This window comes from Glycine soja, chromosome 15, assembly GCF_004193775.1.
Source record: "Glycine soja cultivar W05 chromosome 15, ASM419377v2, whole genome shotgun sequence".
Lineage (NCBI taxonomy): Eukaryota > Viridiplantae > Streptophyta > Magnoliopsida > Fabales > Fabaceae > Glycine > Glycine soja.
The window spans coordinates 33066579-33078769 of record NC_041016.1 but is presented as its reverse complement, the minus strand read 5'-3'; the positions used below and the strand labels follow the sequence as shown (position 1 = coordinate 33078769).

Sequence of the window (12191 nt, the reverse complement as noted above, 5' to 3'; positions counted from 1 at the left end):
AGGCTAGTTTTTCTGGTGTTGTTTCCTTTTGAGGACGAAGCCCAACTCTCTTTGAGGTTTCGTTTGTAATGTGGTTTCCTGGCAATTTTCCCTTCACCAGTTATCCCAAATTCGTGAACATTAATCAGTGCACGCTTCGTGTTCGATTAATTGCCTCTAAGCCTAACTTGCGTTCATGCTTAATGGACGAAGGGGTAACTGGTGTATGTGGTGCCTAATCACGTATTAACAACCCTAAGTTGATTTTCGCTTAGTAAATTGAAATAGGGTTGGATTAAGTGATTGACTGTTAGGGACGAATTCTCCATAACCCAGGATAAGAGAATGGCTTCTGAATCAGAGGAAACAACCCGTTTTTAATATTAGTAGTTTCATATTCCAGTTTACTTGTTCTGCTCTTTAATCACCAAACAAACAAACCCCCCCCCCCAATCGTTACTATTACTGCGCAAGTATATTATGAACATTTGGTTTGTCATTGCTCGTTGGGAAACGACCTAGGATCACTTCCTAGTTACTGCATTTTCATGTTTATTTGATTCGGGTACGGCCTCGATCAGCCTTGCTCCACAGTGGCGAAGAAGCCAAAGATGGGGGTTGAGTCAAAGCCTATAGCTAGAAGAGACAACACAAAAACCAAAGAATAGGAGGTTAAATTCACAAAGGACCTTCTTATGATGGTTTTACTCAGTAGTAGAGGAGGCATGGTTGTCGAAGGTTGCAATGCAATCAAAGCTAAGACTCTACTTGGGTCAAAGGGTTTCAAATCTGGAAAAGAAAGAAACATATATAGAGAAAACATATGCAAAATGGTTTTTTGAATCTTAGTTGTTTTCAAGTGCATAAATTGGTTTGGAATGTAGAAGATTTGAAATTTGAAACTATCCAGTTAAGAGATTTGTTGATTTTAAGTTAATAATCCCAATTCCTAAAATTTGGTTTTGTGCTTTAAAATTTTGAATTGATTAATATTTGGATTTAGAATGAAATTGAAGAAACAAGTATTCTCCCCATTGAATGCGTGTTTTAAATTCGCATATAATGGACTATTTTGTTATTAAGTTATATTTGTTAAGGACCATTTTGTCATTACATAAGAACGTATTAGCACAAAACTAGGAAGAACAACCTTCTTCTCAAAATACAAGCTATCTTCATAAATTTCAACCGTTAAAAAAAAATTTACTAACAATTTAGTCCAAAACATTGTTGGCTGACGTGGAACGTTTCCTATACTCATGGATTTGCCATATCGACATCAACATGCCACATATCGAAAACAAAGATAACTTGACCATTGAACTACATTGTGCGTACATTGGTGCATTTAAGGACTAAATTGATCATTTTCATATTATGTGGATGAAATTGTCAGCGATTGCAAAATGCAAGGACTAAAGTGGGCATTTACCCAGAAAACTAATTAAAAAGTCCAATCATCTTGGTCAAAGTCAAAGCTAATGTTCAACTATAAATATAGTTGATGCTTCCCACTATTATGAACATTCCTGGAGTTTGATATTCTTGCCTTTACTTTCTGCACACCTTAATTTTCTTAATATCCCTAAACTACCCTTTTGTTACATGTTATGGAAAATCTTCTCTTGAAGTATGTAACACATGTTTCAGAATGGTCATTTTAGAATTGTGTGTTGTTAACACACCCATTTTTGGAACAAGTATTCCAGAATCAAATAAACACAGTCCAGAAGTATGTAACATGTGTTCCAGCATGGTCATCCATAATCTATGTTGTTAACACACCCTTTTCCAAAAACATGTATTCCAGAATCAAATAAGCACAGTTATGGAAAGACATTTTCCAGAAGAATGTAAAATGTGTTTTAGAATAGTCATTCCGAAATTTTGTGTTGTTAACACACCCTTTTCTGGCACATGTACTCCGAAATCAAATAAACACAATTATGAAAGACCTTTTTCAGAAGTATGTAACATGTGTTTAGGAATGGGCATTTTGGATCTGTATGTTGTTAACAGACTCCCTTTCTGGAACAGGTATTCTGGAATCAAATAAACACAGTTATGGAAGACCTTCTTTAGAAGTATGTAACATGAGTTTTGAAATGGTCATTTTGGAATTGTATGTTGTTAACATACCCTTTTCTGGAATAGGTATTTCAGAACCAAATAAACACAGTTATGAAAGACCTTCTCCAAAAGTATGTAGCGCGTGTTTCAAAATGGTCATTCTAGAATTGTGTGTTGTTAACACACCCATTTCCGTAACAGGTATTTTGGAATCAAATAAATATAGATCTGAAAGATCTTTTCTGTGAGTACATAACACGTGTTTCAAAATGGTCATTTCAGAATTGTATGTTATTAATACACCACTTTCTAGAACATGTATTTTGAAATCAAATAAGATAGTCATTAGGGACAATTTTGTCTACACACAAGTATTGGGACATGCAGGAAGTAAGGGTGTTGCTAGGTGCACCCAACAACATTGTTGGTGCACCCAACATTTTATCAAAATGCCAATTTTCCCCTCCCTTTTTTTCTTTAAATTGGCAACGTTGTGTGTATTATTTTATGTTTCAAGCTTTGTTTCTTTCATTCTTGTCCGGTTTCTACCGTTCGTGGTGGTTTTTGCAAGTGTTGAGAGAGTTAGCGGTTCGGTGAAGGTGAAACTCTTACCAGGTGGTGTTTTTTTTTTTCAGCAGAGGTACACATTTTATGTCTTTTCTGGGTATCTTGTATTTTAGTAGATCTGTTCGTAAGATGTAACATACGGAAGAAGTTCTTATATTTTTTTTTTACGTCATCATATTATTATTTATTAATTTTATCAATTCTAGAAGGTGTGTGATATAGAGTGCACAAAAAATAAAATAATGTAACAAATAATTTCAATAAATGTTATAACCAAAATAATATAACAAATACAAAAATGTTTTCAAATACAAGACATAACATGATCTATCAATGATCTGTGTGTCGTCTTCGTCGCGCCCTAACATTTCCATTTGAGCTGTCACCCCTAGCGATCCTAAGGCAATCTTCCATGATCTCATGTAACTTTGTGTCTTTAGTGACCATCCTTAGGTTGAGCACTCGCTCCAACCTTTCTGCAATTGCTTCACAACCTTCACAAGCATCCTATGACATTCATAAAAACACATTTATTACAACATTTAAAATAAATAACATTTTATAAAGCATTAAAGCAACTAATCTTACCATTGCATGTCTAGGGGGATCAGATGCCTCTAACGGTCCATCTTCTGCTCCCACTGGAACCTTCGGAATACCTGGCTCAACGTATTCCTCATGCTATGGGGCAGGTGGATGTCTGGGCTCATCACCTACCTGTGTGGGCGTGACAAACGGATGAGATATTCGGAAGAATCACTCCATGTAATCTGCTGATACCTGCCTAGGCACAACAAAAATCTCACCCACAGGTGCTAGATGGTCCGAGTAATGCATCCACCTGTCGTCGATATCCTCATATGACAAGGAGGCACTAACAAGCGGCGGAGGGATGGTCTGAATGTAGCCGAACTATCGTACCACCCTCTCTAGTCGAACTATGACCACAATAGGACCCCATCTAAGCTAGCCTTAGAAGCACGAAATGAGGTCAAACCCCCTAACTCCTCGATGATCACCATAGGGAATCCAACACACCTCAGTGATCGTCAAAGCATCTAAACGTGTCTGGTACGGCGCTGCTGGTAATCCCTTGATATAAGCCTTCATCGTAAGCCAGCGGCAGGCACGTGGGGATGTCTCATCGTACGCATCGTCAGTGACGCAATCATGGGCACTAGGAAAGTGCTCATATATCCAGCACTACAAACATGACATGAGCATAAAATCAATGTCAAATACACATAAAAAAAACATATTTACATCATAATTCATTTTAACATATTACAAACAAAAAATTTACCTGTAATAAAGTCAGGTACCCAACAATATGTCGTCTACTGCTCTGAGAAGCTTCATTTAACAAGTCATACATATGCACCAATGCGGCAGCTCCCCAGGCATAGCTCCCACTCTCACCCAGGTCTTGAATAGCCTCCTGATGCATTACATGAACATGTGTTGCACTCTTGTTAGCAAAAAGAGTGCAACCAACCAAGTGGAAGAGATAAGCACGAGCTGCTACAATCCACCGTCCGGCCTCGCGTCTCCTCAGATAGATATCCCGTAGCCACGACAGGCATACATATGCCCCATGCGCCCATACAATCTCAACTCTAGCCTCCTCACCTAAGACCTCAAGCAACTCCATCAACAAGACGACTGCCTCGTCCACAAGTAGAGGCTCAAAGCTGTGGAAGGCACCTATGATCGGTATATGGAGGAGTGATGCCACATCATCTAGTGTGATCATAACCTCTCCTACCGGAAGATGGAAGGTGCTAGTCTCCCTATGCTACCTCTCCATGAAAGCGGATATAACTCCCGGATCGCCGGTGACTACTGAACACCCGATCAAAGGAGTTAATCCTATGGCAGCGACTAACCCCGCAATCTCGGGCGCTGGCCTCCCAAATTTCTCTACCTTTCTTCCGTGGGAGGCCAGCTTCAATTTAGGACGTTCCTGAATTGAAGAACACATGATTCCAAATAACAGTATATCAAAAATTTATTATCACAAACCACTCAACAATAACAAATAATTAACAATTAACTTTGCGTAAAAATTATAATACCTCTCCACTCCATATGTTGTGTGCAACATGCTCCGCAAACGAAGTCAGCACTGATGGGTCCCGCGGTCCACCTGGGAATCCCTCAGCATCATCAACAACTGATCTCGCAACAACATCACTAGCTAAGCCCTCTACACCAACTGCAGGTACGTCCGTAGTCATCGGAGGAACATCCTCAGTCATATCAGCAATTTCCTCAGCAACAGAAACATGTACTCGTTGTCTATGGAAGGATGCAGTAGGCCTATGCCACCTGGGAACATCATCTGCATGATGTTCATCCTGTCCACCCCGGCCTCTGCCTATACCCTTACCTAATGCATGACCTAAACCTCTCGTTCTAACCATGATCTGCAAATCATGTATTTTTTTGGTCAAATTCAATATTCATATATTTGTAAACCTACATAACCCTAAGTCATCAACCCTACATTATAAACCCTAATCACACTACCCTAAACACTACCGCCTATGCACTACATAAGCTAAACCCTAGACACTAAACCCTAACCTAACCCATAACATCTAAACTAACCCCTAACCTAAATCCTAATCAATAAACTAACCCTAACCTCAACCCTATCAACTAAAAATATCCCAACCAACTAAACTAACCCCAAGCCTCACCCCTAACCAATACATATCTACCATTTCTAAAACTTAATAACATAACACCATATATATATTAAAACCTAACCCTACACCTAAACCCTAACAACTAAAATAAGCTCAAAGCTCAACCCTAGCCACTAGAATAAACCCTAACGACTAAACTAAACCATTAGCTCACCCATAACTACTAAGATAAACCCTAAACCCTAACCCAAACCCCAAGCTCAACCCTTGACACTAGAATAAATCCTAACCACCAACCTTACCCCTTTACATATCTACCATTTCTAAAACTACCTACCAATAACATACCACAACATATATTAAACCCTAAGCCCCACACCAAACCCTAATGCCACCCCTAACTGCTAAACTAACCCTAACAACCAACCCTAACTACATACCATCATACATATTAAACCCTAACATCCCAACTAACCCCTACGCTCAACCCTAACCCTAACATAAACACTCCTCTGCCCCCTAAGCCCTATGCCCTAACCACACGGTCAGTCCTAGGCACCCTTAACTAAACCTTAGCCACTAACCCTAATTTCTATTTTGATGCAAATATATTAGACATCAAAAACAAAAATGTTACCTAATATATACTATTTTGATGCAAATATATTAAACATCAAAATTTATTTCATACACCATGCAATCATACATATTTTTTTCATTAAAAAACAAAACATACCAATTTTTAATACAAAACAAACAAGTACAATTAAATTTAAAAAAAAATTAACTAAATTATTAAAAAAAATCAAATGTTCATACAAAAGAAGTTCTTCCATAAGTGTTTACAGAAGAACTTCTTCCATATGAGTTTACGAAAGAACTTCTTTCGTATGAGTCATACGTCTTCCGTATTACTCATATGGAAGAAGTTCTTCCGTATGAACCTATAAGCCATCATTCGGAAGAAGTTCTTCCATAAGCAAGAACTTCTGCTTACGGAAGAAGTTCTTCCCTAAGCGCAACAACGATTCCTATTCCATTTTTTCCCAACTACGGAAGACCTAAATCCTCTATCCTACAACCATCTTTGTCTAACCTACAACATCAAAGGCCATTAAAGGGGAGGGGAGAGACGTTGTACTAACCTCGACGGCGGAAAGGCCACAATGGAGCTCGAAAACGGCACTGTAATGGCTGCAAGGGAGAAGAAGCTGCACGGAGAAGAAGGAGACCAAAGAACCACACAAGAAGACAAAACGTAAAGGCTGGGTGTGTGTTTTTTAATTTAAATTTAACCCCCCATTCAGTTAATTGCTGGGTGCATCAGCAATGTTGCTGGGTGCACCTAGCAACACCCAGGGAGTAATGACCTGAATTTTTTTGTGATTCGTGATTTAAGCCCATAACGAAACGCAGGAAAAAAAATTGAAGCCCAGTTACTTTAGAAGATCATCATCAGTATCGTAAAAAAAAATATCATCATCAATGGCCGTCCAAGTTTATATTGCGTAAGCATTTTTCTATAGTTATTCACATGAGAGGAATTTTCAGTGTGAGAAAAAAAAACATGAGAGGAATTTTGTTAATCTTTAATAAAAAATGAATATTTACATTACACTGACAGGTACTACTCATTGTACGGACATGTGGAGAGACTAGCAGAAGAAATAAAGAAAGGAACCAATTGTGTTGAAGGCGTTGAGGCCAAACTATGGCAGGTACGTATATTTATTTTCAGTTTACATGAAATACATTATTTACCCTGTCACATATAATTAAAATTCGTGAGCGTTGGTAACAATTATTTTAAAAATCATATTAGAGCGATTTCTAAATTGGTTTATTACAATAACAGTGTATTTAAATTAAACTCTATTCCCCATTCCTAATCCTATCATTCCTATGTATTCAATTTTATAAATGTATAAAATTGTAAATAACTGAGCAAAGTTCATTCCAGAGCTAAGGTTCGCTTTTCCTTTTAGGCTTAGCACATAAAATACAAGTTTTTTTTGGTAATTATATTGGAGTTGCTGTGTTAGTTGTGGTAATTGGTTTCAATATTATTGTTCAACCACTTTTCATAAGGTTGGTTTTGTAACTTGTGTTCAATTTTCTCTACATTGGGTTTTGGCCATAGTTTCCAATGGTTCATGGCCTCTCAGAACCTCTTTTTAAGACTTCAGTCTCTGTTCTTTCAATCTTTGTTCTTTCGATGAAATCATGTAGCAAGTTTTCCTATATTTTGTAGTCTTATTCCATTGAGACATTTACAGCTCAACAGTGAGACCTTAAACAATGTGTGTGTGTGTGTGTTAAACACATGAGCAGGTACATGAGACATTACCAGATTAAGTGTTTGGCAAAAGGAGAAAACCAACCAGGAGTGATGTACCAATGATTACTCCCAATGATTTCTCTAAGGCATAATTTTAAATCGATCTGATGAAAGCATTGGATCACTAGTCAATGGTCAAACTAGTGGATCATTAATTGAATCGCATAATCAGGAATTATAGTGTTATAAATAATTATATATAATTTATAATATATATATATATTACAGTTGTTAATGTTGTATCAACAAATAGTCTCTAGTTTGCTATAGGTGGTGAGTTCGAATCATGGCAAGGGTGTTTTTCCAGTATTCATGTTTAAATGTATGACACATCCAGCAGTGACCCGAAACCCGCGGTTCATCCGGAAACTCAGCCTGGTCGCACAGATTGCCCCGATTATGCAGCATGCACCAATGACCAACAACCCTTAGTTCAGCAGTTCATTCGGAAACTCGGCTAGGTCACACAGGTCGAACCAATTTCCACCAAGTAGATCGCATGCCCAACCCCATAGGGTTTTAAAAAGCTCCAAGGTTGATGGATTTGTCTTCGGCTTTAGTTTAAAGCCTTTCTAGATGCAAGCGGAGGTTTATGGGAAACACAACAACTTGCAGGCAAACTTGTTGGAATCTTCTACAGCACCAGATCCCAAGGTGGTGGGCAAGAGACTACAGCATAAGACCCTCTGTCTAAACACTTGGTTTCTTGATCAATTTCGTTAATGGTGTTGACATTTGCTAAACAGTCATTGAGCACTAAGAAAACAAACAAAATTTATTGAAAAAATACACCTTTTTTTTTTGGATAAGTATGTTGTGAGTATGAAGTATATATCTGTTTTTTGAATGATTAATTTTTGTTGGAAAATTTGATTAGTCACTTTAAGTGAGATCTTTCCTGGGTTATGTTTGTTTCATCTACAAACTTATAACCCGAGCCGAGACTCTGCTTAAAAGACCCAAATCATATTCCACTTAAATCAACATGATGCTAAAATGTAAAAACTATAGGCTCTTTTAATGAGGATCCTAAGATACCTATTAAGTAATCAATAGGAGAAAAGTTTTTAATAGAAATCATGGCAGAATATATATGTAACATTTTTCTATAAATAAAAAATTACTTCTGGTTTCTTAATCGAACATTGTGAGAACATAAAAATCTTTCAATCTTATCTTTTTAAGTAATTGTAAGTATATAATGTATTAAATGATACTGACTAGTGTCTTTAAGGAAGATCTTACGGAATATTAATGATGAGAAATTGTGGGATGAGTATGCCTGGCTTACTGCTATAGCTCAACCGGTTCATCATGGAATGTTATTTGTTCCAATTGGATACACATTTAGTGCTGGAATGTTCGAGATGGAGGAACTAAAAGGTGGTAGTCCATATGGTTCCGTGGTTCAGGAACTTATGCTGGTGATGGTTCAAAACAACCAAGCTTGAGCTGGAGTAAGCATTCCACCAAGGCAAATATATCACCAACATCACAAAGAAGCTCAAGGAAGCTGCATAATGTTGATCCAATATTCTTGAAAACCATTCACATTATATTTTAGTCCCAGAATGAGTTTTGAATTCTGTTTTATAGGTGCTTGCATTGCATGTTATAGTATTTTTCTTTTTAAAAAGGAAATGTTTTGTATTGAGTCTATTTTTTGTTACACGGTGCAGTGGTTATTGAAATTTGTTGAATAAAGGAAGTTTGTCTTGTGTCGTGTACACCATTATTTTTTTTCACTTTTTTTTTCCTTTTTTGTTATAACAAACTCAATTTGATCACAATTCAACTGTTATTGTTCTAACGTAACAATGATCACATACTGTCGGCAACAGCCTTCATCTGAAGATTTAGAGCACTAACAAAAAGCATAAAAGCTATCAGCTATGAAGAGTAAAATTACAACAGATTCAAATGATCTTCAAAAGTAACTAACTTTGAATTTCCCTAAGATGGTTAATTAACTAACAGTTTTAAAAAAAAAACCAAGACTTTTGCTACTTTTCATCTTCGACAGCAACAATTTTGTACTTCCCAGATTGCTGTTGCTGCGTCAAAAAAAGACAAATTAGTTAAACCATATGAATCTAATCCACACCGATAAACTTGTCCACAAAATACCAATGTGCCTAACCAAAAAACAAATTGACATCAATACTTTGCACATTTGATTTAGTTTTATTTGAAAGTCAATCATTACGCCTCTATTTGATTCTGCATTTAAACCTTTAAGTGAATATGAGAAATTATAGGTAGCTTTTCCTTTTTTGATCAGTGAGTATCTATTACTTAGATGAAGGAAACTGACGCGATAACATGAAAATGGAATACCAAACACAATGATATTAATTAATGTTTGGTTAAACGTTCAAAAAGTATTTTTAAGTGTTGAATGTACTTTTGCAGAGTAAATTCAGTTTTGACATGTTTGGTTACTCCCAAAAATACATTTGCACACTGGAATTTTGCATAATAACTCAGTTCTGTAAAAGCAATATGTTTGCACATTCTAAAAACTCAATTATGTAAAAACAAAACTTGGTTACTTTTGCCAACTCAGTTTAACCCGAACTTAAATTTTAGAAACATTAATCCAACCATCCACTATAAAATTCATATTGAAGTTATTTGAATGCTATCTTAAGCTTATCGGACACACAAATATGACTAGACAGAGGGAAAACTGAACAAAACCCAATTCCGATTCCAAATGTTGGTCCAATACCAATTAGGAAGATTCAATTCCCAGCACACAAATTATAACAAAACAACAGCAACCAAGTACCAAAAACACAACCAGTATAGAAATTATGCAGACAATTGAAACGCAAGTGCAGCAATAAAAAAGCAAACAGCATCTGGTTGCTGCTGTTTGGTTTATTCAGGTTTTTTCGACTCTTCCTAATTGATTAGGACCAACACCAAAACCAAAAAATAGAGGGAAAAGAGACATTACCTTTTCCCAAACTTGGGTGTGGTTTTTGCAGAAGCCGGCAACTATGGTACCACCCTTCTTCCCTTCCCTGTACTCAATCCAAAGTTCCTCCTTCAGCGCACAAGTGACATGAAACCCCAACCCGCACTTGGGCTCAGAACACACCAAAGCACACCCTTCGCAGGATCCGCAAAGATAGCACCTCTCCTCCCACCTCTTCTTTGGAACCTTGGAGAAGTCGATCCCCTCCCTCCCTTCGGGGTCAAGAAAGAACACTTCCGGCACGAACAGGGCGCACACCACGTGTGCCCACGTCGCGCCACCTTCCTCCTCGGCGGTGGTCCGCTTCATCGCCCCCTCGGTGGAAGGGCACAGCACGCAAGCATTGCAATTGATGTTGCCAACATCATTCTTCTCGAAACGGAAACAGCAGCGTTCGCAGAACCAGTCTCCATCCGGGATGGACTTGGACAGGGGAGTGCCGTAGCAGGAGGCGTGCACCATGAGGTCGCACCCGTCGCAGAAGACTATTGGATCCGCAGGGTCGCCGTCCGTGCTCTGGCACACACAGCATAGAACCCCGTCCTCGTCCTCGGAGTGGTCTTCTTCGAAGTCTCCGTGGTTGTTGGGGCTGGGTGTGTATTCCACATTGAGGTCGAAGGCGGGGACGACGTCATTTGAGGGTGGGCTCTGGGGTTGTAGGGCCCACACTCTTTTCTTGGCGGGGAGGGAATAGTTATAAACGGTTTTGGTGGTGGTGGGAGAGGGTGGAGATAGGGTTCGAGACTCCTTGCGTTTTTTAGCGGGTAAAGGTGAAGAAGAGTCATAATAATGATGTTCTTCTTTTTGTTGCTGTTGTTGTTGCAAGAGTCTTAGTCTCTTGAGGGGAGGAAGGTCGTTGAGGAATGTGGTGGAGGAATCCATTTTGGGGTTAGGTTAGAACATTGAAGGGAAGAAGAGAAGGAAAGTGGTGGAAGGAGGAATTGATTGGGAAGGGAAAGTGTTGTGAGGGAAACGAATTGAAGTTTGGGTTTTGATTCTTTTGAATTGAGATTTGAGAATTGGAGCGGGTTAAGTGAAAAAGGGGAAGGAAGGGAGGGAAGGGAAATTGGGAGGATGGGAGAAAATAATTGGAAGCGGAATTTTTAGAGTGATGAATGAATGAAATTGAAAATAGGGCGGGAGTTCGAACAAACGGCTGTCGTTTTTAGAGTTTGATTAATTAATGAAACAGCGTATTGCAGTACCCGCGCTTTGTTGAGTCATACCATGGGATTAAAATGGAGTTGCACTGAAACGCAGCGTTTTAAGGGTGATGGGTCAGCGTTAATTCTTCTGACCAAGCAGGAGAACATGAGATTAGTGGATTTGGAATTTGGGACCGAAATTTGATGGTTTAGGTGGGAGGAGGGAGAGGGAGTCTAATTTCACTCGAGATTGGCGCATGCAGTTTATAACTAGATTAAAATAATAATGATAATACTAACATTTTACATATAAAGTATAGAATATAATATATAATTTAGCTTTATAAATTTTTTCTATATATATAAATTAAGAAATAAAGATGTTAACAAATAAATTAAATAAATATACGTATAATACTAATTTAAGAACTTATATTTTATACAAACAAAATTATCGC

General features: G+C 37.9%; 2 protein-coding genes and 1 pseudogene across 3 annotated transcripts; 1 reads left to right on the top strand and 2 right to left on the bottom strand.

Annotated features, from left to right (window-relative positions):
* Nucleotides 1–4411: 4411 nt before the first annotated feature.
* Nucleotides 4412–5039, bottom strand: LOC114386075. Its single transcript, XM_028346082.1, has 2 exons — nt 4692–5039; nt 4412–4579 (listed from the first exon to the last, which is right to left on the bottom strand). Exons 1-2 carry the CDS (start codon nt 5037–5039, stop codon nt 4412–4414), a joined length of 516 nt encoding a protein of 171 aa, XP_028201883.1.
* Nucleotides 5040–6752: 1713 nt separating this feature from the next.
* LOC114386481 lies at nt 6753–9126 on the top strand (annotated as a pseudogene).
* A 258-nt stretch (nt 9127–9384) lies between these two features.
* On the bottom strand, nt 9385–11684 carry LOC114387131 (protein Jade-1-like). 2 transcript variants are annotated; one of them, XM_028347264.1, is made up of 2 exons: nt 10568–11684; nt 9385–9653 (listed from the first exon to the last, which is right to left on the bottom strand). In XM_028347264.1, exons 1-2 carry the CDS (start codon nt 11468–11470, stop codon nt 9609–9611), a joined length of 948 nt encoding a protein of 315 aa, XP_028203065.1. In that variant the 5' UTR covers nt 11471–11684; the 3' UTR covers nt 9385–9608. The 2 variants fall into 2 exon arrangements, with proteins under 2 accessions (XP_028203065.1, XP_028203064.1); XM_028347263.1 differs by having other exon boundaries at nt 9385–9659; nt 10568–11680.
* Nucleotides 11685–12191: the final 507 nt, after the last annotated feature.

What these genes read in the sequence shown, in the direction of transcription:
- LOC114386075 (XM_028346082.1), bottom strand. Translation starts at nt 5,039, where the DNA reads ATGGTTAGAACGAGAGGTTTAGGTCATGCATTAGGTAAGGGTATAGGC. An exon ending in ACAACATATGGAGTGGAGAG is followed by an intron (nt 4,580 to 4,691) that starts GTATTATAATTT and finishes TCTTCAATTCAG; the next exon opens with GAACGTCCTAAATTGAAGCT.
- LOC114387131 (XM_028347263.1), bottom strand. Translation starts at nt 11,470, where the DNA reads ATGGATTCCTCCACCACATTCCTCAACGACCTTCCTCCCCTCAAGAGA. An exon ending in ACACCCAAGTTTGGGAAAAG is followed by an intron (nt 9,660 to 10,567) that starts GTAATGTCTCTT and finishes TTTTTGACGCAG; the next exon opens with CAACAGCAATCTGGGAAGTA.